The 23,797-nt window shown below is 60.2% G+C and overlaps 3 protein-coding genes and 1 non-coding gene across 9 annotated transcripts in view; 3 read left to right on the forward strand and 1 right to left on the reverse strand.

Annotated features, from left to right (window-relative positions):
• The first annotated feature begins 167 nt into the window (after nucleotides 1-167).
• Nucleotides 168-274, forward strand: LOC116148540 (U6 spliceosomal RNA). Its single transcript, XR_004132071.1, has one exon. It is a non-coding gene; the product is annotated as a U6 spliceosomal RNA (small nuclear RNA).
• A 1,152-nt stretch (nucleotides 275-1,426) lies between these two features.
• On the reverse strand, nucleotides 1,427-10,257 carry R3HDM4 (R3H domain containing 4). Of its 4 annotated transcripts, none has more exons than XM_031438158.2 (8): nucleotides 10,114-10,257; nucleotides 5,417-5,571; nucleotides 4,925-5,049; nucleotides 4,474-4,597; nucleotides 4,228-4,313; nucleotides 3,686-3,771; nucleotides 3,555-3,610; nucleotides 1,427-2,370 (listed from the first exon to the last, which is right to left on the reverse strand). In XM_031438158.2, the coding sequence occupies exons 1-8, from the start codon at nucleotides 10,194-10,196 to the stop codon at nucleotides 2,267-2,269; spliced, it is 819 nt and encodes a 272-aa protein (XP_031294018.2). In that variant the 5' UTR covers nucleotides 10,197-10,257; the 3' UTR covers nucleotides 1,427-2,266. The 4 variants fall into 4 exon arrangements, with proteins under 4 accessions (XP_031294018.2, XP_064335688.1, XP_064335686.1 ...); XM_064479618.1 differs by having other exon boundaries at nucleotides 4,228-4,325; XM_064479616.1 differs by lacking the exon at nucleotides 10,114-10,257 and having other exon boundaries at nucleotides 4,228-4,325; nucleotides 5,417-10,056.
• A 2,932-nt stretch (nucleotides 10,258-13,189) lies between these two features.
• KISS1R (KISS1 receptor) lies at nucleotides 13,190-16,621 on the forward strand. The gene is made up of 5 exons (XM_031438186.2): nucleotides 13,190-13,490; nucleotides 14,275-14,399; nucleotides 14,869-15,004; nucleotides 15,251-15,483; nucleotides 15,671-16,621. The coding sequence occupies exons 1-5, from the start codon at nucleotides 13,247-13,249 to the stop codon at nucleotides 16,130-16,132; spliced, it is 1,200 nt and encodes a 399-aa protein (XP_031294046.2). The 5' UTR covers nucleotides 13,190-13,246; the 3' UTR covers nucleotides 16,133-16,621.
• A 5,453-nt stretch (nucleotides 16,622-22,074) lies between these two features.
• ARID3A (AT-rich interaction domain 3A) overlaps nucleotides 22,075-23,797 on the forward strand; it is a 34,507-nt gene continuing 32,784 nt past the window's right edge. Inside the window, exon 1 of one of the 3 annotated variants that reach the window (XM_064479620.1) lies at nucleotides 22,075-22,235. The gene's annotated coding sequence lies outside the window, so the exon portion shown is untranslated. Of the gene's footprint in view, nucleotides 22,236-22,338; nucleotides 22,398-22,418; nucleotides 22,560-23,797 lie in introns of those variants that run through there. The other 2 variants (XM_064479621.1, XM_064479619.1) reach the window with 2 other exon arrangements.

Raw genomic sequence — 23,797 nt, forward strand, 5'->3', positions numbered from 1 at the left:
AGACTTTCTCAATTTCAGTGAATGACCCGCACTTGGTTAAGCTATTATTGCACTAATGTCATAAAGTAAGAGGTAAGTTGTTGAACTTTTTTTTAACGGAGGTCGCCCTTTGTGAAAAGCAGTCCATTTTGTGCACTCTAAATAGCCCTCGGACCACACCGGAGTCCGTGCTCGCTTCGGCAGCACATATACTAAAATTGGAACGATACAGAGAAGATTAGCATGGCCCCTGCGCAAGGATGACACGCAAATTCGTGAAGCGTTCCATATTTTGCTTTTCCCCCTCACATCCGTGGATGGAGAAACTGGGCTCGGTAAGCGAGAACCAATCCAGGGCCCGTGTGGATGCCACCCCGTCCCGTCTGCAAACCCCGATGGCCTGGGAGCCCGGCTGCGGGTCCGCGTAGGGGAGCACAGGCAGCCTGTGGGCGCTCCGGGCACCAGAAGTTGGGTCCTCGTTACCCGTGAGAGCCTCCAAGCTGGGGCATTTGGATTTCCCTCATTCGGCATCTGTGTTGAAAACTACAATGTCTGTTAAGGAGGGGAGGATGCAGCACAGCGGGGGAGCGCGGCTTCGCATGTTAGGTCCGGGGTTCAATCCCCAGCTCCTCCGTTAAACTAAAGATGGATAAATCTAAATTCCACTACCCCGCCCCCCGCCAAAAATAACACAATGTCTGTTAAAATGGAACAGCACCCAGATAGATCTTGGTTTCTAAACGGTGCCCGGGTGAAAGGAAGCAGGCTCCTTGGCTGGTTCTCGGTCACTCGGAGCAGGTATAGAGGTAAATCTCTCCTGCAGAATTTTCAACCTTCAGGGACAAGGTCAGCCTTGTGAAGAGCCCTGTGGACAGCAGAGACCCCTGCTGTGGCCGGGGGAGGGCAGTTCCCTCGGTGCCATCACGAGAGAAACAGCAGATGACCCAGGCTGCGGAGTCCTGCAGGACACACAGCCAGGCCCAGACACACAGATGGAGGCACAGGGAAGAGGCCACATGAAGATGTTGGCTGGAGGGAGGCGGCCACAAGCCAACAAGGCCGGAGCCTCCAGGAGCTGGAAGAGGCAGGAGGGACCCTCCCTTGATACCTTGACCTCAGACCTCTGGCCTCCAGAATTGCGCGACAATAAATTCCTGTGGTTTTAAGCCGCAGTGTGGTGCACTTTGTTCCAGCGACCCAGAAAGCTCACACGAATGAACTTGCTGGAGGTCACACAGCTGAGAAGTGGTGGAGTTGGAGTTTGAGCCTCTGCACTCCGGAGGGGACAAGCCAGGCGGCGGAGCCAAGGGCCGGGATGCTCCCAGCAGAGTCCCCACACACCTGCCTCCATGTGGGGTGTCATCCCTCAACGACCAGGACCCAAGGGCATCGTGAATGCCCCTCACGCCTCCAGCCCTGCCCCAAAGGAAAACTCCAGAGCTGGGGATTAGAGCACCAGAAGTTTATTGAACTCTCCACTTTCCCAAAGCACAACAAGCCACACACGCGGGGGCAGGGTGGGTCAGGGGGACAGTCTCCCAGCCCCACTCTCATGTGCCACGCCAGGGTGACCAGCACAGGGACACCCCAGAGCCAGGCTGGGGAGCAGGGGACACAGAGAGGGGAACAGGACAGTCTGAGGGTGGAGGCTTCTGGCTGGAAGTCCCAAACCCCTAGTAGGAAGGAGGGGGTGTGTAGAGCAGATGGGGCCCCAAGAGCCACCAAAGGGCACCAGGGGCGGACAACACACAGTCCACAAAGAGGGTAAAACCAGCCTTCAAGACACAGCCTCTGTCCTGGGTTGCAGGGCACACACATGCACACGCACACACGCGCAAAACGTAATGTTCCTGGGGTGAGGGTCAGGGCCCCAGAGACCCCCACGCAGGGACTGGAATGAAGCCCCCCAATTTATCACTTGGGGCAAGTTTTTGGCTTTTCTTCTGAAAAGGGAAATTTAAAAATCTACAACAAATCACATCAAATTCATTAAAAATGATAAAAACCCAGCCTTTGCCTCCTCCCCTCAGCATCTGACACTGACCGAGGAAGGGACACGGGAGCGACCAGGCCAGGGGTCCCCGCCCCAGACAGCGTCCCAGAGCGGGCAGTCTGGCCAGAGGGCACGAAGCAGCCCCCACCGCCAGCCTTTGTCTGGGCAGGGAGGGGCCGCCCCAAGGGGAAGAGCATGTTTCCAAGGGAGGAGCCTAAAACGATCGAGCTGCGTCAGGGGAGGGCAGCAGAGGGCGTGGGGAGGGGTTGGCGGGCGGGCACCGCGGGGCCGCCATCAGCTGCGCTGCTCCAGGTAAGCAGACAGCAGCAGCCCCGGTGGGAGGAAGTCCAGGTGCCGGTTGCTGACCTTCATCTGCCGCCTGCCCTCCAGGTCAGCACCTGTGGGAGGGGTCCGGATGCCGGGATCACTAGGGTCGTGGCACAGAAGAGCTGGGCCCCCAGCCTGCCCCACCGGAGGTCCCCGCAAGCTGGCCACCCTGACCCCCGCGATCCAGGGCCTGGCGCCCAGAACAGCTCATGCTGCCTGAATGCCTTCCCTCTGCAGGCTGGTCCGTCCTTTCCCGGGATTTATCCCATGTCCCACGGGCACACTAGACACACAGCTGAGATGCGCAGGCCTGAGGCCAAGGGGACTGAACGAAGGTCCTGCCTCCAGCTTCGTCTCCACCCCCAACCCCACCCTCAGAGGGGATTCTGAAGCACCAAGGCCCCAGGTGGCCTGCCCCCCCCCCCCCCGGCAACCTCCCTTCCCCCCAACCTCCTGTCACTCCAAAACCCGAACCCTGCAGCCATGCCTAGCCCCGCTGGTCCCACCTCCAGGCCTCTTCCCGCGGCTGTCTCCCGCCCCTGCTCCCCATCTTCCTAGGGCCCCACCCCCTGCTCTGTGTTCAGGCCATGGCTCACTCCTGAAGAGGAGCACCCCTAGCCCTGCCCCTCCACCCTGAGTCCGTGGGAACAAAAGCAAACGTGGAGGCTGCATCTTCCTCTGAGGGAAAGTGAGAGCAACTATCCTGGGGTTGCCATGGAAACTGTCTCCTCAGCGACTCCAGGCAGGAGGCAGAGAGACAGGCACGAGGAGTGAGGACCCGACGGGACGCCGAGGGCCAGCCAGGACCTGTGAGGACCCTCCCTAGGGGGTCTGTGCCTGAGACCACCCTGTTGTAAAACAGGCCCTGGGTGGGGGGACTTACCGGAAGTCCCATGTGTGGCCCAGTGGAAAGGCTATGGCTAGATGAGAACTCTGCTGACACTAGGGTCCCCTCACCTCATCTCAAGGGCCCCCGGAGGCCCAGTCTCCTCGGCCACACACAGGCCACCCCCTCCCTCAGCCCTAAAGATGCAGAATGAGGGGCATCTGTGTCCACAGCGTCGCCCGGCCTGGGCCAGAGGCACGGGCGCTTCTGACAGGTTAACGCGGTGTCCCACGCGGCCTCTGTGCACCTGCTGCCCCTCCCTCCTCTCCCAGAAGCTCGCACTGGCAAAGCAGACCCCGGGTAAGCCCAGTCTTGCCTTCCCCAGGCTCAACCTGCCAACTGGGGTCCCCTGGGCCCCCAGGCACTTACTGGCTGAGATGAGGTCCATGTACTGGCAGACAGCGTGAAGCAGGAGCCTCTCAAAGCTGCAGAGGAACGGGTGGTGAGCGGCCAGAGCCCGGCAGTGCGGGAGTGTGCTGCACCCACCCCTACCCAGTCACCTGTTGTCCAGCATGGCCGTGTACACGGCCTGGGGGGACACAGAGAAGAACCTCAGCAGCCGCTCCTCCCAGGTCTCCAGCGTTTCCTGCAGGAGAGACGGGCCCAAGGGTCAGGATGATTGTGGGACACCAGCCAAGCTGTCCAGGCCCCACACACGGGGTAGCCTCTGGAGCCCAGAGCCCTGGGTTCAAATGTGGCCTCTAACTTGCTACCTGAGGCTGCTTACCTGTATCCAAGGATACCAGGCACTTCGACACGTTCACACCTTTGAGTATCTCAGCCTTCTGCCTGGTGAACTCCTACACATCCCCTAGTACCTACCTTTATTGCCCCCGCCTCTTGCACCCTCAAGGCAAGCCCTTGCCCAGCCTCAGGTCCTGCACTCTGATTACACTGGCCTGTATCGCGCCCTGTCTCCACCACACCATGTTTGCTGGGTAACTGGTCTCCCCTCACCCCGCCCCTAATTGAGAGCTGATTAAAAAGGCCCTCAAAAAAGACCAGGCAAGTGGAAAGAGATGAGGTCCAGCCTGGTACTCACCATGGGGATGCGGCTCCGCTTGAGGACAGCTCGCAGACGCCTGCTGATGCGCTGGAAGCACTCGCGGGGTGTGTAGGCCGGGTCCTCTGCAAGAGTCCCTGGCGTGGGGCAGATGCTGGAGCCAGCCAAAGGCCCTGCCCACGCCGGGCTCCTCCCCCACCTGGCCCTGACCACCACCCCAGGCACACACACCAGGCCAGGCCCCCGTCACGCCTCTGGTCCCCCCGCCTGCACCCAGGCACGCACCTCTCCGCCGGTCCTCGCCACGGCCAGGCCCTCTCCTGCGTGCCTTGGTCTTGCCCTCATCCTCCAGGTAGCGGAGAACCCTCTCCTGCTCCTCCCCAGAGCGGTTCATGAAGTCGTTCCAGACCTGGAAGAGAGGCAGGCGTGCCCCTGAGCCTCAGTCTCCCATCCGGGCAGCACATGTTGGTGGGGGGCACAGACTGCATGGGAGTACTCCTTGTGGATACGTTTGGCCACTGGGCTGGCCAAGAGTTCCTGGAGCCCCTGCGGCTCCTCTGTGTGGGGTTGGGGATCAATATGGACCCAATACACACCCACCACACCTGAGCTACAGGTGTGAGAAGGTTCTGGGCTGGGGGGCGGTTCTGGCCTCTGGAGGGAGACCCAGGGGTGTCCAGTGTAGGCAGCGCCTGGTGGTGGGAGCAGGAGCCCAGGTGAGGACATGTGGCCCCACCTCGACATAGGTCTCATTGCTGCAAGCCTCCGCGAAGATGCCAGGTGCTGCGGGGGGTGCCAGGTCCCCATCGTCCGGGCCAGGTGTGCCTCCGTCTGCCTCCAGCAGGGTCAGGAGGTACTGGGCTAGAGGGAAACAGATGGTCTCTGGGCTGGGAGTTGGCATTCGGGGCTCCCTAGGCAGAGGACCATATTTCTTCCCCCTCCTCCATATTTAGGGCCTTTACTTTCTGGCTCACACGAGCCTCCCCTCCTCCATGCTCCAACTGTCTTTCCCAGAAGGCAGAGAAGCCATCCAGCCTCCAGAACTCCTCCTATCTTGCCCTGGCTTGTTGAACTCCTACGCAGCCTTTACAGCCCCAGCTCCAACGCCCTCTCATCGTCCAGGTCAGGGCCAGGTTCACAGTTAAGGGTGGCCGATAAAGCCAACATGCACACCATTCTTGTCCGAGGCCTAGGAGCCCCCGGGAGGTGCCCCTGGACCCTTGCTCACTGTTCTCCAGGCGCTGGAGGCTCTTCCGCCCCTTGGCCTTGGGCACGAGGTCTGAGTTCCGCACAGCCTGGTTGATGAAGTGCTGCTTCCGCTTGGAGGCCGAGAGCCTCTTCACGTGGGAGCTGGCTAGAGCGGGCAGGCAGCCCGGAAGGGGCCTGTGGGCCGGGGTGGGGTGGGGGGCAGTCCTCAGGGCCGAGACAGGCCAGGACCCCCAGGCAGAACCCTGCCATAGCCCCTCTCTCACAGCCATCACCTGCCTGGTTTCCCTCAGCAATGGGACCTCACCCCCATCATGTATGGAGCCCTGGGTCCTTAAAATCTCATTTTGTCTCATTGTGACGTCACTCGGGAGGCAGGTAGAGTTGAGGACAGACTTGTAAACCGAGGCTCGGAGAAGGGCAGTCCCATGGAGGATGGGGGCTCAGGAGAGCTGCCCCCCAGGCTTCCAGGTTTTAGCTGTGAGCCGGTGAGGTCCACAGCCTCCCTCCTCTGGAGATTTCTCAAAAAGCTTGACTTGACAAAGCATCTCCCACCCCTGGCAGCAGATAAACCAGCAAACTAAGGCAACGCCCGGGCCCCCAGGGCCCCCAGGGCCCCCAGGGCCTCCCTGCTACGTGCTCAGGGATCTGGGTGGGGGAGACGGCTGGAGCGGCCCCCTCTGAGCACAGGGCACTAATCCCTAAACGGATTAGCAGTCCTCCCGCTGGGGACCCCAGGGCCAGGAGGCTCGAGGGAGGGGGGATACTGACTGGGCACATCCTGACACGGGGAAGCTGTGCAGCCCTCCTGGCCCGCCCGGGGCTGCCGACGGACCACTGGCCGAGAGGATGGTCCCACAGGCTCAGCCACCCTCACGCTGAGAGGCGGACGGCAGGCTCTGCGCCCAGGAGGGTCTGAGATGCCAAGGTCCCCCCCTCAGGTCCTGACTCCCTTGCCCTCTGCCACTCTGCTCCAGCCTGCCCCTTCGGCGACGGGGCCCCTGCCCCCAGGCCTTTGTACCGCCGCACACCCTGGCTGGAGCCCGCGCCCCTGGGCTCCCAAGGGCTCACGCTCACCCTGCTTTGGCTTCTGCTCACACTTCCCAGTGAGACCCGAGCCCTGGCTGCGTTGTCCTCCTGACCGCCCGGTGTGCCTCACTGTCCCCCCACCGCACACGCAGCCATGGCCGGTACACAGCAGGTGCTCAAAAAGATAACTGCCACCTCAGTTCTCCAACAAAATCCCACAATTCCAAGAATGAGTAGAACCCAGAGTCCAAAATTCCACCCAGACCTTCCCAGTGTTCAAAGTTCCCAAGGCACAAATTCACAACAGAAGTGTGACCCCTCCCCCACAAACAGGCTCCAGAAAACGCCACGACACCCTAGGTCTAGGGGACAAGATGCCTCGGAGGTCAGGAGTGAAGCCTCCTCAAGGTCTACACATATGGGAAGAGTCCCCAGCCTCAAGTTTTTGCCCCTTACAGAAAGGCTGTGATGTCTTGATCAAAAAGCAGACAGGCAGATGAGACCCAGACCTGCCTGAGGGCTCCTTGGATGGCGCTGCAGGCAAAACCTATGGAAAATGATCTGATGGACAAACTTGTTCAAGCACAGGTACCCATCGGTAAAAGACAGGCGGGCAGGGGCGCAGGTCGGGCCTGGACTCAGCCCAGAGTCTGAATCCCAGCTACGACGCTTCCCTGGGTGACCTGGGCCTCGCGTGGTTTTCTGCAACTTGAGGAAAAGAAAGGCCCACTGCCAGGTCCCATGAGGCTGGGTGGGGACACTCAAAGCCAAAAGGAACCGGGACACACATCTTTCCCCAAGCTGCCACCTCCTTGGTTTCCTCCTGTGATGGGGAGATCAACCCCTGAGGCACACCACTGATCACAGCAATGTCCCTGGGTTCAGTGATCACCTTCAACACCCCCCCCAGGAGGCAGGTACTACAGTCCTGACACCCATTATACACGTTTGCAAACTGAGGAGCAAAGTCATCCGAACAAGACCCCACCACTGCAAAGAGGGCAGCTGGAGCAGGGCGGGGCCAATCAGGTCAGCGCAGAGCCAATGACTCTGAGGCTGAATGTGACTCTCCTGAGGCCTGGGCATCCCCATCCCAAACCCCAGATCCAGCCGCGGCCTCCTTGGGGCACCAGCGCCCGTGTCTCCACCCCGGCAGCTGGCCAGAGTCCAGAACAGTGGCCTGGCAGGGCTGATAACACAACCACATCCGGGGGGAGCCATCAGAGGGCCCTGGGGCAGGCTGGGACTCCAAGAGGAAGCTCAGACCCTCAGGGCACCAGACTCCCGTCACCTTGGCATCGGGCAGAACCTGGACTTGAACCTGGTCTGAACAGGAACTGCTCAGTCTCCTGCCTCCCTCCTGGGGCCACAGTGGTCTGAGGGCCTGAAACTCAGGTCTGTGGTGGGCCCCTCAGACCCCAGCTCACAGGCGAGGAACCAGCTGGTCCCTGCCCTGCTCTACCACCACCCGTGGCACCACAGCGCCCTCCCTGCAAGGCCCAGCCCCTCCTTGGGCTGGCATCTGACGGAGGCCGCATACTAGGACCACCTGGGTCTGTGCCTGGTCCCACAGGCCTCCGGGGGCCTCGACGCCCTCTCGTGAGTCCCCGGTGCTGAGCGGAGCAATGGAAAGTGAGTCCTACCACCAGCTCAAGCTGACAGACCTCAACCAGATTCCAGCAGGAGCCTTGGGGCCAACTGCCGGGCCTGGAGCCTCCATTCAAAAAACAAAGGGCAGGGCAGAGGGGGCCGGGTGGGGGAGAACAGGAACCCAGCCAGTCAGATCTGTCCCGCATGCTGGGGAGAAAGGGCGGACACGAGCATAAACTTTCTATAAAACACACCCACATCGGGTATCAGTGCCTGACCCCTCCCCCTCACGCTCTCTGCTCCCCCCACAGGGCCTTTTCCCTGCAACTCAAACTGGTCAGGAACAGCCGGCCTCAGGGCCTTTGTACACGCTCAGCCTCCTGCCTGAAGCACCTTTTCACCGGCTCATTCTCCCTCAAAACTCACTGCCCAGGAGAAACCGCCCTGCCCCTCAACTACCCCAATCAGCCCTGTTTCCGGGGTTACCCGCTGGCAGCAGAGATCAGCTGGTCTTTGTACTTGTTTGCTCCTGATGCTCACACCTCCCTCACTAGTCTGATAAGGACAGGGTCCTCCTGGCCCCTTCTATGTCTCTCCAGCCTGGACCACAGCGGCACCCAGCAGCTGTTTGTTGAGTGAATACTCGAACTTCTGCTTACACGCTCACCCAAGGCCCGGTACCTCTGTTCCCCTGCCACCCATAGAGAGCACTTTACGGTCTCTGGGGAACTGAAGCCCTTAAGTGAGGGTGGGTTTGGGGAGAACAGGCTCCTTGGCTCCCCCAAGTCTGCTCCCTGCAGGTTTTTAAACGGGTCCTTTGACACCCACTCCCCCTGGCAAAAATACACCTTCTCTGACACCAGCCCCTCCCCCAGGCGCAGGCCAGAGAGGAACCTACTTCCTGGAGCAGGAAATCAAGGAGGGCTCAGAGCGGAGGTGACTCAGGCTGGGGTGGGGCCGACCTGCAGAGGGGCGGCCAAGCCACCCTCCCCCCAGACTCAGAGGGGAGGGGGGCAGGGGGGCGGGGCAAAGGGACCCACCTGGAAGGTAAATACCCACTTTGGGTGGTTAAGGCCCCTTAAAAGGGGGGGTAAATACCCACATCTGTAGAGACCTAAGTGACTTCTAGATAAATACCCAGGTGGAGACAGTAACAACAAAGTAACAATAAATATAAAAATAATAAAGCAATCATAAAATAACAAAGTGATACACTTATTTTAAAATAGTGACATAACATCTTAGACAATAAGATATATGAGATAATTACTGAAGAATGGATGCTCCCCGCTGCTGGGCACCTGGGGCTGCCGGCTCACTGACCCTAGCCACTCTGAGAAGGGGCCACTGTTACTTCATTTTACAGATGGGGAAAGTGAGGCATGGAAGGGGGTAATAACCTCACCCCCACCAGAGCACGAAAGAGGCAGGAGTGGAATCCAAGCAGCCGCCTGCCTCCTGCACCACAGGGTGGGCCACGCGGGCTTCTGCATAAACACCCAGGTTAGAAAGAAATCTGTGACCCACGGGGACTTCCCCATATGGGCCCGCCCCAGCTGCTCTCAGTCGGCCTCTCAGGACGGCCAGGCTCGCGCTGGCCCGGGTTTTTGAGCCTCCCTTTAATGTGGGTCTTCCCCGAGAGAAAAACAAAGAGCCCGTCCACCGGGCGGTGGGGGCCTGACAACCCTGGGGACACAGGACTGGCTGCGGGGTGAATTCCCGGCTTGGGGACAGGAAGAGCCCGATATGGGTAAATACCCAGAACACCACCAGCTCGCGTTCCGGGTCCACAGCGCGCACCACCCCACCCCAGCCGATGACGCGCCGCACGGGACCCCCGAGGCACCGGGACTGCGGCGCCGGGGGTCTGGAAACACAGGGACCGGTGTGCCTCCCCGAATGCCCGGGCGTGACGGGCATGGGGCTTCGTCGGGAAACACCTACTAACGATGAAGCCCCCCGCCACCGCCCCCACCCCCGGGTGGGGTGTCCCCGAGGAAAAGGGGCGGGGCGGGCCGGGGGCCGCCGCCGAGGAGAGGGTGCCGGGGAGGGGGGCCCGGATCCGGGGAGCGCGCCCCTCCGCCCTCCCGCCGCGCTCACAGCGTCCGCCGCCCGCCCGGGGAGACCCCTGCCGCCGCCGCCGCCGCCTCCGGGCCGCCCTCCGGGTTCTCCAGCGCGACCATAGCTCGGACGCCGCCGCCGCCCCCGCCGCTCCCGCCGCTGTCCAGGCCGCCCGGCGGGGCCTTCTCGGGGCCGGGCAGGAAGTGACGGGCGCCCGGGGGCGGGCCGGGGCGGGGCCTGGAGGCTGAACGGGCGGGGCGGGGGCCGCGGCCAGGTCCCGGCCAGACCCCGGGCGGCGGGCGGGAGACACCCGGCCCCGGGGCATGGACTGGGGACACTGAGGCGGGAGAAGGGGACCACTACCCTATCCTCGCCTGAACCCGGACTGTAGCCCCGGGGAAACGGAGACCGAAGGTCGCGAGTGTCTCTGCGCCCAGGCGGGGCTGTGGGCTGGGCACCCAGCCCTGGCGGGACAGATGGGGAAACTGAGGCCTGGGGAGGGAGAAAGGAGGGGCACGTCCTTTTTCAAAGGCATGGACGGACGAAAGGACCCACGCTGTCCCCACTGAGCACTAACAGGGCTTTCCTTCCACCAGCCCCGACCCGGTCCTCGGTAAAAGTGCCAACCCTGGAGCCCCGCTGGACGCCTCAATTTACTCATCTCTCAAAACCGGACAAAGTCAGCCCCAAACCCCCTTAGCCTTTTAGAGTTCATTCATTTCACAAATGCCCTCTGTACTCGGGGCCGGGGCTGTGTTCTCCAGACCCAGCAGTGACTAAATAGACCTTCCCCCCAGGGGGCAGGAAGAGGAGACCTCTGGAAAAGGGACTGTCAGGCTGCAAAAGTGGGAAGGGTGTTCCGGGCAGAAGGAACAATGAGTGCAAAAGCCCCGGGGCATCCAGAGTGGTCGGAGCAGGGTGACGGGAGAGCGTGGCGGGGGGGGGGGGGGGGAGAGGACAGGCCCATGAGACTGACGGCCCTTTGGTGACAGGTTGCCAGGCTTGGTTTTTGACCCAAGAGCAATGGGAAGCCAGGGGAGGGTTCAGAATAGAGAATTAAACCTGCTCTAGAATCTAGAATCCACCCTTCATTTTGCAAGAAAAGTAGGGAACCTGGATCACGTTAAGAGACCCCACAGGGATGCAGCCCAGATGCAGCCTGGTGGAAATTGTACAGGACAGACGACTCAGCTACTTTAACAAATAAAGAGCAAGGGTGAAAAAGGAGAGGGGAAGGAGGAGGAACTACGACAAAATTCAAGAGGGCACACACCGTGTGACTTCATGCCGACAAATGTGAAAGAGGCAAGAGAAATCAACGGCCATACCACTGAGGAGAGATGGTACCTCTGGGGAGAGTGCTTGGGTGAGGCTCCTGGGACCCGGGATGCCCGGTCTCAGGGTCCTGGCCCACAATGGCCAGCCATTCAGTAGGTGTGCTGACTCTCCAGGGCGCAGCCTGGGCTGTGCCCCTGTTCTTGGGAACTTCCAGGGAACCTGTCCTCACCTTCTTAACACCCTCCAGGACCCTCTGTCCGTCCCTGAGTGTTGCTGCTCCCCAGAGCCCCCACCTCCAAGGTCCAGCCACCTGCCGGACTGAGCGCTCTTCCAGGCCCATTCAACTTGGCAGCCTCCCCAAACAGTTCCTCTCTCCCCACCAAGTAAACTTGGGTCCCCTCAGCCTCACCTGGCCATCATTACCACCCCAAAAGGATTTTCCCTTTCTTTTCCGAGTTTTTAGGCAGTTGTCAAGAATACTGGTGAAGGCATGAAAAGGGTGGACAGGGAACTGTCTCCCCCTGCAGGTCCTTTGTTCTTCCTTCTTGACGTATTTGCTGCACTTTGATGTCCATGAGTATTTTTCATGTCTTTCCCTCTCTAGTCCTTTTTACCCAGACACAGAGTCTTTTCTTCTGCTGCCCAGCAGCTCACATGGCCTGCTGCACGCCTCACGGGACAGTGTCTGGGGCACATTTCTGGGTGTGGGTTTAGGGGATCAGCATTGTCCTTTCTTGAGGGGAGGGATAAATTAGGAGTTTGAGATGAACAGGTACACGCTACTTTTTTATGAAGTAGATAAACAACAAGGACCTCCTGTGCCTCACAGGGGACTATGTTCAGTACCTTTTTTTGCAGGGGGGTCATTAGGTTTAGTTATTTATTTGGTTTTTCAGTGGAGGTACCGGGGATTGAACCCAGGATCTCACGCATGCATGTGCTCTACCACTTGAGCTATACCCTCCCCCCCTACATTCAGTGTCCTTTAATAACCTATAATAGAAAAGAATATATGTATGTATAACTGAATCACTTTGCTGTACACCTGAAACTAACACAACATTGTAAATCAACTATCCTTCAATTTTTAAAAAATTAAATTAAACTGTCCTTTATAAACTGCCCTCCACCTGGTTCCTGCCACCAGTAGCACAAGTGACCATGTCCCCATTGTAGGTATCGCTGCCATGCTGTGAGGTGGGAGGTGGACACTCCCTAGGGGTCTGATTTACAGCAAAGTCCCGGGGAGGCTGAGTTATTTAAAGAACAGCCATCTTCCAACCACCAGATTCCGGGCATCCCTCCCTTGCCCTGAACCTTCCTGGCTCCCCAGTGTCCTGGAACAAACTCGGGCAACATATTCAGGGTCTCTGAGGGCAGGCCTCACCACTGGCCTGGGCCCACCCACCTGGAGCCCCAGCCCCGTGAAGGTCAAAGTCATGACCTTAACAAGCCTCATTCCCTTGTCCTGTAGCTTTGTCCCCCTGCTTTTCTTGCGAGTGAGTCTCCACGCCCCCTCCCACGCCCGCTTCCCCCGCCCCGCGCTCCCCCAGCTTAAGATCTGTCCTTCTCGGGTCCACAGCGGCCTCTATGAAGCCTACCCCCCCCCCCTTCGTCTGCCCCTCACTCCAGCCGCCCGGTCTCCTCCGTGCTCTCACCCTGACGGCGCGGGAGGAGGAGGGAATGGGCGAGAAGGGCGCTGCGCGGGTGAATGGAGGGCGCGCACGCAGTGGAGGGAGTGGCCAGCGGCTGCTGGAGAACCGGGAAGGCGGGGACAAGGTGGGATGAGGGTATAAATGCGCGGCCGCTGCAGCGCCAGCGTTGGAGCCACCAAATCCAGAGGAGGTACGCTCCAGACCCGGGTGCAATCCTGGCGGGCGGCCGGGAGGAAGCAATGCGCGCCGGAGTCACACCTGAGCCCAACGCGTCCTGGTGGGCGCTGGCCAATGCATCCGGCTGCCCGGGCTGTGGCGCCAACGCCTCGGACAGCCCGGCCCCTGCGGCGTGGCCCGTGGACGCCTGGCTCGTGCCGCTGTTCTTCGGCGCGTTGCTGCTGCTGGGCCTTGTAGGGAACTCGCTTGTCATCTTCGTCATCTGCCGCCACAAGCAGATGCGGACGGTGACCAACTTCTACATCGGTGAGAGCCTGGGCGCTGCTCGGTGCCTGCTGGCCAGTCCGGGGGTCGCCGCGAGGGCGGAGTGGCCGGGAGCGCCCCCTAGCGGTGCGTCGGGGCCTCCCAGCCAGGGGTCTCTCCCCGGCAGGGTTCCTCGTCCTTTCCCCGTTGTCCCCGTCCCTTAGGCTAGAGGTCGGAAACCCTGGCGCTGGAGGGTTCCCTGCGGGCCGGAATAGCTTAAAGGAAGATTGAAGAGTGTGGGGCGTGGAGAGCTCGCCCCCGCCACTCAAGGAAGATGTCCGATTGAGATGTGATTCTTATAACATGGTGTCCGATGAATAAAAGGAGTGAGAGAAAGACAGCTTGGCCCTCGGCTTCTGCCGCAGAGGTTCAGCTTGCACGTCTGGGCGATGGCGGCGCCCCAGCAGGCTGAGTGCTCAGTGTTCTCCATTCTGTGTTGGCTGTTGGGCAACACCATTCTACCCAATATGCAGATAAGAATACTGAGGCTCAGAGGGGCAAGGGCCCACTCAGGTTCTCCCAGCCCGGACAGGGGTGAGCAGGGCCGTTGCTGATGGAATGGCTATGAAGCCCGTACTGGGGGTGTTTGAAATATAAAAGGGCGAGACTGGAGGGTGCCCCAACTTCTCTGCCCAAGGATGTCGGGGCCTCCCTGGGGGCCTCCTGAGCCGTCCTGCTGGTCGCTTGGACGAAGGTGAGGCCCAGGTGGCTGGGCAGGGGCACTGGGTATCTGAGGCCCATCACCCCACATCAAGAACCCGCGCGTCCCCCCGTCCCCCACCTGCAGCCAACCTGGCGGCTACGGACTTGACGTTCCTACTGTGCTGCGTGCCCTTCACGGCTCTGCTCTACCCACTGCCTGCCTGGGTGCTGGGCGACTTCATGTGCAAGTTCCTCAACTACATCCAGCAGGTGCGCGGGCTGGGGGAGGGGTTCTGGAGCCAGGGACGGAGTCTGGGTGCAGGCGGGGCTGGACCTCCTGCGGGCAGCGCAGAGCTGTGGGCCTGGCGTGGAGGTGGGCTCCGGCTGGAGCTGGGACTAGTGGTGTCCGGACAGGGTGGGAGGGAGGACTAGGGCAATGGGGGGGTGGATACATTTGGGGGTGGGGTGGCGAGCGCTGGGGTCCTGAGGCTTCTTGCCCGCCTATCCCGGGGTCCTAGGATTGCTCTGCCTCTCCTTGTCTCAGTCTTGGAGTCTCAGCTGACCCCCAGTGGCCCCCTCGCTCCTCTCTGGTATCCCCCCTCCCCTGCCCTTTTAACTAGTGGGCCCCGGAGACCCTCCCAGGACACGTCCTGCCTGTGCCCATCCAGTGGCTAGATAGTGGGGTGCCGCAGGGTGGGCGCGGGCAGGGGGCCACCCGCTGGGTCCCTGGCCCCCCCAGGTCTCGGTGCAGGCCACGTGCGCCACCCTGACCGCCATGAGCGTGGACCGCTGGTATGTGACGGTGTTCCCGCTGCGCGCCCTGCACCGCCGCACGCCCCGCTTAGCGCTGGCCGTCAGCCTCGGCATCTGGGTGGGTGAGTGCTGTGCGGGGGCCGCGCGGGGTGGGAGGGACAAGTCTTTGCCCTGCGTTCACTGCCCCACCCCCATTCCATGCCTCTCTCCGAGCCTGGGTCGTGCTCCTGGGAAACTGGGGCAATAGCGCTCCCGGCGAGGGCCACTCAATGCACGCTGCCCAGGGAGGCACGGGAGAGGCCTGGGTCCCGGCCCGCTCGCGCCCCTAGACCCCAAGGGCAAGGTCTTCAGCCTGGCCTGTGGTGCAGGCTCGGCGGCAGTGTCCGCGCCGGTGCTCGCCCTGCACCGCCTCTCGCCCGGGCCACGCACCTACTGCAGCGAAGCCTTTCCCAGCCGCGCCCTCGAGCGCGCCTTCGCGCTCTACAACCTGCTGGCGCTCTACCTACTGCCGCTGGCCGCCACCTGTGCCTGCTACGGGGCCATGCTGCGCCACTTGGGCCGGGCGGCCGTGAGGCCCGCGGCCGCCGACAGCGCCCTGCAGGTGCGGGCCTGGGCGGGTGCGGGGCACAGCGGGGCTGGAGGTGGGGGTAGGCACGGTGCCGGAGAGTGAGGCGCATCCGAAGGGCGTTGTTCAGGGCGGGAACTGGAGAGGGTCAAGAAGAGGAGCGCAAGCGTGTTGCCCCAGCCAACTCTCCGCCCTCCCGGGTACCAATTCTCCCCATCCCCAGGGGCAGCTGCTGGCTGAGCGAGCGGGCGCTGTGCGGGCCAAGGTCTCGCGGCTGGTGGCAGCCGTGGTCCTGCTCTTCGCGGCCTGCTGGGGCCCCATTCAGCTGTTCCTGGTGCTACAGGCGCTGGGCCCAGCGGGCGCCTGGCATCCGCGCAGCTACGCGGCTTACGCGCTCAAGATCTGGGCGCACTGCATGTCCTACAGCAATTCGGCGCTGAACCCTTTGCTCTACGCGTTCTTGGGCTCCCATTTCCGGCAGGCCTTCCGCAGCGTCTGCCCCTGCGCTCCCCAACGGCGCCCCTGTCGACCCCGCGGGTCTGGACCGTCAGATCCCGCCGCCCCCCAAGCCGAGCGGCACCGACTGGCTGCCCACCAGGCCCCCTCCAAGACCCCAAAGCCAGGCAGCGGCGAGCCAGGGCTGCGCAGGCTGTGTGTCCTGGGGGAAGGCACTGCCCCTCTCTGAGCCCTCTCTGGGGGAATCAAGGTAGGCCCCTCCAGAACAGGCGCTGCTATTATTATTTTATTAATGTCCTTATTTTTGTCCAGGATAATCCTAATGAACATGTTGTCTCCTGGAACGTTGGTTACAAATCTGCTTTGATGTTTGCTTCTATTAATATTGCAGTTACTATTTCTGTGTTTCCTGAAATCAAAGATGTATTGATGTTGGCACTTTCTGGAACTTTCAAGGAAGCAAAGTAGAAGTTTTCACACACAGTGTTGCAGCTGACTGTACAATTGTAATGTAAGATCCAGCCTATTTTCAGAGACATTAAAAAGTGAACACAATGTGACTCTTAAAACTGATGAAACAGGGTACCCTTCTGACTCCCTGGTGAGTGTCCAGAGCCCAGGGTTGCTCGGGCTTCCTCCCAACATGGCTGTCGGGGAAAGTCGGACCTACTCCTGGGCGCACACGCTTCCTGCTTCCACAGCGAGCTGCTGGGAGTTGTCAGAGCCCCACCCAGATTCAAGGCTGGGGGAACAGACCCCCACTGGGCTGCATGTGCCAGCCCGGGGGGGTCGGGTGGGGAGGCCTCACCAGCCTAGGGCTTGGTCACCCTGAAGGGCAGCTGCCCCTCTCTTGGGGGGCCCCTGTCCTCCCAAGTTATTTGGGGACATTACAGGCGTCCAAAGAGCCCACATTTGCAGGGATTATTTATGTGAGAAGGACAGGCCATTCTGAGACTGGTCTGAAGCTTGCTTGCTCTGGTCTCCCAGCCATGGCCTGGGTGGGACTGAACATGAGGTAAAGTTCCCTTTGCCCACAGGCCCCGCCCCTCCCTCCCTCTCCTCTTCCCATCCCCCACACTCAGTCTCCCTGTGGCTTCCTGAACTGCTACCACCCTTTCTACTTCTTGGCCTTTGCACGTGCAGGTCCCTCTGTTGTACCAAGCACACCCTCGCTCATCCATCAAGTCTCAGCTCAGCTGCCTCCTTCTCTGGGAAGCCCTCCTGGACCCCTCCAGGCTGTGTCAGGCGCCTCATCGGGGCCCAGTGCTGTTCTATCTCAGCTCTGATACCCTTGTGCTGTATCTGCTGGGTGTGTATCTGAAGTGGTCTCCAGGGTTCAGCACAGAGTGGGACCGATCAAAAGAGACCGTGTGTGCAGAGTGAGGAGTAGGATTTCTCTGTGATAAACAGAATTTTAAAAAAAAGTTAAAGAGGGACGCTCGGGCTCATGTCTCAGAGACAGGAAGACTTCAGTTCACACAGAAATTTGTACACATGGGATCGCAGCAGCTTTATTTGTGATAACCCCAACTGGAAACGACCAGGACAGGTGAATAGTCAGTAAACCGTGGTCCATCCACACCCACTAGGCAGCACTCAGCTGTGGGCACACTGCCAGCCCATGCAGGCCCCAGGGTGGGGCTCCACGGGTCTTGCTGAGCCTAGGAGGAAATTCCTAAAGGCGTGATGTGTGGTTCCAGCCACGTAACATCCTCAAGGGGGCAAAAATATGGGAATGGAGGGCAGAGGTGATGGCCTGGGTAGGGACTGACTGGGAGGGGACAGCAGGACAGACCCTCGTGATGGAGCCGCTCTGCTCCTGGACTGCAGTGGGAACGTGAGCCCATGCAGGTGGTGGAGTTGCGGAGGACTGAACTCACACACGCGAGTGCAAGCGAACTGGGGGAATCTGGATACATGGTTGGGTGGCATCCATTCAGAAACCCAGGTTTCAGTGTTGTACTGCAGCTTTGCAAAATGTCACTGTTGGGAGAAGCCTGGTGAAGGGCAGGAGGGAGATATCTCCGCATGAGAATGTACAATCATCTTGCAAGGAAAAGGTTTTTAAAAGGGAAATGAATGGGTTGAAGGGGACATCCAGGAAGAGGAATCGTTTCCAAACTGCAGAGCTAGTGCATCCCCTTCGTTTGTCCTCAAGTCCATTCCTGTGCATTATTTTTAGAGCCCCTTCTGTCTGGAAGGCAGCCGCCCAGCCCCCTTCCGGTACAGAGCCCCTGTCTGTGAAGGCGCCAGTAAGTGGCAAACCCCCTAGAGGGATGCAAAGGCAAAGTGACAGCAGTAAAAAAGGGTTACAAGGGAAACATGTATTACCTTTGTAACTGGGAGGCTGACCTTGGTGGGGGTAATTCCAGGAAGGCTTCCTGGAGGAGGTGAGTCCAGGAAATGTGAATTGAACTCAGAGGTGGGAAGAGCACACCAGATAGAGGGTACAGCCAGCGCAAAGGCCCTGAGGTAGGATTTGTCAGCTGGATTTAAGGAATAGCTAGGAGGCAGGTGGGGCTGGAGCAGGGTGAGGAGGGAAGATGAGAGGTGAGAACAGAGGTGGTGGGGCCATGCAAGCATCGGGGTGAGTTGGGTCTTTCCTGAGACGGGGTAGGAGCCATGGGAGGCCTCTAAGCAAGGAGTGACAGGGTCCAAGGTATGTGAAGATTTGTTTCCATTTATTATCTCACTCCTATGACTATTCTAACATTTTGGCGGCGCCAGGACCAAGCATACGCCGGTATAGCCGACCTGGGAGGGGGTGCGGTGAGGGTGGGATCCGAAGCCACAGCGTGGGGATCAGTCCCCTCTCCCGGGGGGGCGTGTCTGGGTGGGTCGGAGAGGGGTTAATTTCAACCTCAGAAAAGCAATGAAACAAATTTTAGTATAATTCTGTCCTGTGCAGAATTTAGGCTATACTTAAAGTGATTCGTTGTTGATGTGAAATTCTAACGTAAGTGTAAGTTCTCTATTTCGTCTAGAAACTCTCCCGGGGATTCAAAAGAGCTGCAGAAAAGGCTCGGCGGGCCTCTGCTTTCTGACCCGGGACAGTCGGTTTCAGGGACACGGCGCCCCCTCACGGGCCTCGGCGGAAGCCACCGCGTGACGGGGCCGCCCCGCCCCCGGCTGCAACCTGCAGGTGCCCGGCAGGTGGCGCGCGCACCCCGCGGAGGGCGCTCGCTCCCCTGGGTCGACCCCACAAAGGAACCCTAGCGCCTAAGGGGGAGCCACTCATGGGTTCCCCAACCTGGACCCCTGGGCTCAAAGGTTTCTCGCTGTGAAGTGGGCCAAGCAGAGCCGCATTATGAATGTCTCCTGGGCCTCTTCTATGAAAAAATATTTAAAACTGTATTTTTGCAGCTGCGTTGGTATAAAGACGAATTAATTTAGGCTAAAATGATTAATACATATTTCTTATAGTCAGACTCGCTTTCTTCTTTTTTTAAATAATATTTTATTTGTTTATTTGTGTTTGTTTTTTTAGTTTGCTTTTGATTTGGGGGCACTTAGGTTAATTTACTTACTTACTTATTTTCATAGAGGTACTCGGGATTGAACCCAGGACCTCATGCTTGCTGAGCAGATGCTGCTCTACCACTGAGCTATCGCCCCCCTACTCTTCTCATTTTAAAAGAAGTTAAAATTACATTTTCATAGACCCTGGCTTACCCAGGGGCCAGGTGTGGGTGATAGGAGAAGGGCGTCGATGGTTTCAGGCTGGGCCCAGCAACCCCTCCAGGCTTTTTTTGCCCTTTGAGATTGAGATGCTGACTAGTTCAAGTTGTCCTCCACCTCTGTGTAGACAGACACCAGAAATCCTGTGGGATGAGGAGAGAAGAGACACATGAATTCATTCCCTGACCCAGTGTGACTGGCACACCTACTGTGTGTCAGACCCTGCCTCAGGACTGGAGGCGCAGGCAGCCCAGATCAAGGCTGAGTGGGTAAATAAACACAGCTGTGGTGTCATGGGAGTGCCCTGATGAACATACAACAGGGTGATGTGATGGGGGCTCCCCTAACACTGAGCTGAGGCTCCTGTTTGAATGGGAAAACCTGAGGAAGGGCACTCCAGGCAGCAGGAATGGCCAGTGCAAAGGCCCCGAGATGGGAATATGCTTGAGGAGGAATCTATGTGGGAAGGTGGGCAGTTTGGGATCTGGGTGAACTTTTAAGTAGATGCCCCTCAGCTCTGAGTGGCGGGGGAGGATGAATGACTGACTGTGGGGCTCAGTGAGGATAGGGTTGGTTTTTACAGGGGCCCCGCAAGCCATACTGGACAGGAAACATAAGGCTGGGGTTGCTGCACCCATTTCCCAGCTTGGGAAACAGAGACCAGAGAGGGGTCTACTACCCTAACCTAACATCACCCAGCCAGGGCCAGGTGGAACCTGGGCCTGCTGCCCATGCCTGGTTGAGCCAGCAAGTCTGGTATCAATTCCCAGCTCCCTCTCTGAGCTAAAAATAGGATCCCCCCCTCACCAGAGTCAGCTGGGAATCCAGCAGCCCCTCACCCTCCTGGGCCAGGCACCTCTGGGGAAGTTGCACCCAACTGCTCAGAGACAACCACTGCCCTCTGGGAAATGGGGGCAGGGGCAGCACCCCTCCTGCCCTTCAGGAGATCCTCCCTCCCTGTCCCCTGCCCTGAGAACAGGGGGGAATGTAATCCTCAAAACTACTGTAGAAGAAGTAAATTAATATTGACCCACTTTACACAGGGAGGCCCATGAACCTGCCCAGGATGGGGAAGGGGTTGTATTCTGATCTGTCTCTTTGGTGGGGAGGGGGCTTTCTTGCACTTTGTAACTGATCTGGGGCCTGGCCCTTCAGGGGTGGCTTCCCTCCTCCAGCTCCACACCTTGGGGCAGATGTCTGGGCCCCTCTGGTGGTGTTGGGCGTTTAATAGCCTCATGGTGGAGGTTGCCCTGCCATCTGCTGCCATTAGGCTCCACACAGCCCAGGGGCTGGGATGCTGGGTTTCTTAAAAGGGCAGGCAGAGCTCTGGCCCTGGCTCAGGGGACAGCACCCCCACCCACCGCCTTGTCCCTTGGGCTTGTGAATCTCCCAGAGAGCTAGCCTGCAATTGAGGGGGATGATGTGGGGTGGGGAGGGAGGACCCCCAGAAAATAGCAGCGCTGTGCTCTGTGTGTGGGGGGGGGCTGTACACAACCCCCCCAACTCAAGTTCAGGGACTCCAGTCCTTCCAGAAGTTGGGGCCCTCTGGGTGGCCTCTGCCTGCCCTCCAAGCTCCCACTTGACTCTTATCTGGGCTGGAGCCTGGGCCCTTGCGATTAGCTCCCAGCAGTGGCCTGAGGGGCTGAGACCTCCTACTTGAGTTCACATGCCCACCCCCACATTCCCCTTAACCTTAACCTATGCCAGGCCTCAGTTTCCCACTCTCAGAAATGGAGAGTCTCTGCTACACCAAGAGGTGAGCCTCATGCGTTGGGCATATGGTGGGGCAACCAAGGGCTCAGAATATGGAAATTACTGTTGAACTATTATTACCAAGGTGATAACCTCGTTTCTCCTCTTAGACGGTGTGGGTTATCAGGTTCCCAAGAGGTGGTGACTGTCGGGGGGTAGGGGTCATCACGATTTCGCGACGTGCCCTCTGGGGGGATCCAGGACGCACTCGCCCACCCCTACGACTTTGCCAAGGCCGTGCCCCTCTCCTGGCAGCCGCGCTCCGCCACCCCCCCCCCATTGTGCAGCGCCCCCATCGCGGGACCTCAGTTCCCTCTCTCCGACCCCGCCCCGCTCTCTTTTCCCATCACCGCAAATCCTTACTTTACCAGGTCTCTAATCCCCATTTTACAGACTTGGAAACAGAGGCACTGCTCTAGGGGGTAAAGTCACTCCGGCGGGTTCTTCAGCCTAAGGGGCAGGGGTGAAACTCCGAGCCCAGGAGGTCCATACTAGGTGCTCAGTAAGATGGCGAAGGGGTCTCCGACCAGGCTCGGATCCCCTAAGACCTTCCACGCGGAGGCCCAATCTCTTCCCCTCCCCCAGCCCAGGTCGCTCCCAACCCCGCCCGCACCCTAGGCGCCCTGTGCGCTCCCGGCCACGGCGCGCACTTTGCCCACCGTCCCTAGATAGGGGGCGGGGCATTCCGCGTCCCGGTTCCCCTTCCCTTTTATTATTTATTATCCTTTAAAGGGGCCGCGACCTGAAAATTTCCGTCCACTCTCTCCCCCTCCCCAACACCCCTGAGCTAGTCGTGCATCGTCGGACTGAACTCCGGGGGCGAGGGGGCGTCCGGGAAGGGGGAGGGGGCCTCGCGAGACCCCTCCCCGCATCCTGGGCCGCGGTGCTGAATCACCGGCGAGGTATTTGCATCTGAGAGCGATTTGTCACCCGGTGATTTGTCTGCGGGGCGGTGAGCGCGCCGGTCGGGGGGGGGAGGGGAGGGGCGGGGGAGGCCGCGCGCGGGGAGACTTTTACCAATCGGGTCCGTGGGGGGTGTAGACGCGGACTCGGCCGGCGTCTTGGTGAGTCGGCGCGCGGCACAAACCCGGCGGTGGCCGGGAGCCAGTAGCGCGCAGCTTGCGGCCCGGGCCGGAGGCCAGGCGCGGCCGGGGCAGGGCCGGACGCCAGGCGTGGGGCATGCGCCCCACGAGCGGGCCCTGCGCCCCCCGAGCGGGCCCTGCGCGGTGAGGCTGGGGCGAGGGGTGGGCCGGCCTTTCAAATCGCGGGTTCTGTCCCGGGTGGGTGCCGTGCGCCCTGGAAGCCAATGAGGGGGTGTCCCCAAAGTTGGTCAGGGACGTGGGTGGGGGTCCAGGGCCGGGAAGGCGGTCCCAGTGGGTCAGAGTTGGGGTGTTTTTCTCTGCGTCCCCCTTGAAGACCTCACCCCCTACCAGATTGCACCCAGGCGGGTCCGGGGGTGATCGGGGGTCGCGAGTGCGCGCCCCCACCCTCCAGCGGAAGGAAATGGTCTCTATGCGCGCGCGGGGGGCTAAGCTCTGGGTTATTTCATTTTTTTCCTCCCTGAAATTAGATGTTTCATTTGGGATCCCCAAGGGGAGTGGGAGCGCCGGGTGGGGAGGGCAGTTCCGTGGCGACCCTCCCCAGCTTGGATGGTTTATTTATAAAGTGTCGGTTCTGGGGCAGAAAGGGGCCCCTGGAGGGAACACCATCGTGACTCCGTCCCGGGGTGGGCTCGGCCTGAGCCCTGGCTCTCTGGTGAGGATCCTCGGGAAAAGGCCCCCCTGTCCCGTTCAGTGCCCCCCAGACACAAAAGCGGGCGCAGGAAGCGCGGGGAGCGCGCGTTGGTCAATTCCAACGTTCGGCGGACCTGGGCGGCCGGTTTGTCAATAATCTTCCGTTTTTAGTGGCCCGGCCTGGAGGGTTTGCCCCCCCACCATGCAAATCTGCCGCTTTCCAAGAAGCCTTTGAAATCGGACTGGGGTTTCTGTCTTCTTATTTCTTCTCTTCTTAAGTGTTTCTTTTCTCACTTCCTCCAGACCGCCCCCGCTGGACTCTGCTAGCCCCCTCCCCAGGTTTCTGCCCCGCCCTCCCCCTTCTCTTCCTTTGGTGGAGTGAGGGCCCCCTTTCGCCACCCGCGGGCCCCAGCCTTGCACAACTCTTTAAATAACCGTGTTTTGCAAGCCCTGGGCTGAGCGGGTGACCTCTCTCTCCCCGGGAGGCATTGGGGGGGAGGGTGTGGCCCCAGATTCCTCCCCGCCCCTCCAGCCAGGTCCCAACGACCACCCAGCACCCCCATCCCCCCTAGTCCCTGCCAGGGGTTGCCTCTCCCCTGGGGTTGTCATAAAGTGGGGGTAGGGCCGAGGACAAAGGGCTCCTGGGGGGAGGGGTCTGGAGGGGGGCGGGCGTCACCCGCTTAGGGTTAATGGCGGCCATGGGGGGTCCTGCCCGGGCCCAGGGGGCTCTA

The sequence above is a fragment of the Camelus dromedarius genome, chromosome 27 (assembly GCF_036321535.1).
Source record: "Camelus dromedarius isolate mCamDro1 chromosome 27, mCamDro1.pat, whole genome shotgun sequence".
Classification (NCBI taxonomy): Eukaryota; Metazoa; Chordata; class Mammalia; order Artiodactyla; family Camelidae; genus Camelus; species Camelus dromedarius.

What these genes read in the sequence shown, in the direction of transcription:
- R3HDM4 (XM_064479616.1), bottom strand. Translation starts at nt 5,750, where the DNA reads ATGAGACAAAATGAGATTTTAAGGACCCAGGGCTCCATACATGATGGG. An exon ending in CCTCCAGCGCCTGGAGAACA is followed by an intron (nt 5,050 to 5,416) that starts GTGAGCAAGGGT and finishes GTTTCCCTCTAG; the next exon opens with CCCAGTACCTCCTGACCCTG. An exon ending in AGCGGAGCCGCATCCCCATG is followed by an intron (nt 3,772 to 4,227) that starts GTGAGTACCAGG and finishes TCTCTCCTGCAG; the next exon opens with GAAACGCTGGAGACCTGGGA.
- KISS1R (XM_031438186.2), top strand. Translation starts at nt 13,247, where the DNA reads ATGCGCGCCGGAGTCACACCTGAGCCCAACGCGTCCTGGTGGGCGCTG. An exon ending in CAGCCTCGGCATCTGGGTGG is followed by an intron (nt 15,005 to 15,250) that starts GTGAGTGCTGTG and finishes CCTGTGGTGCAG; the next exon opens with GCTCGGCGGCAGTGTCCGCG. An exon ending in CCGCCGACAGCGCCCTGCAG is followed by an intron (nt 15,484 to 15,670) that starts GTGCGGGCCTGG and finishes CCCCATCCCCAG; the next exon opens with GGGCAGCTGCTGGCTGAGCG.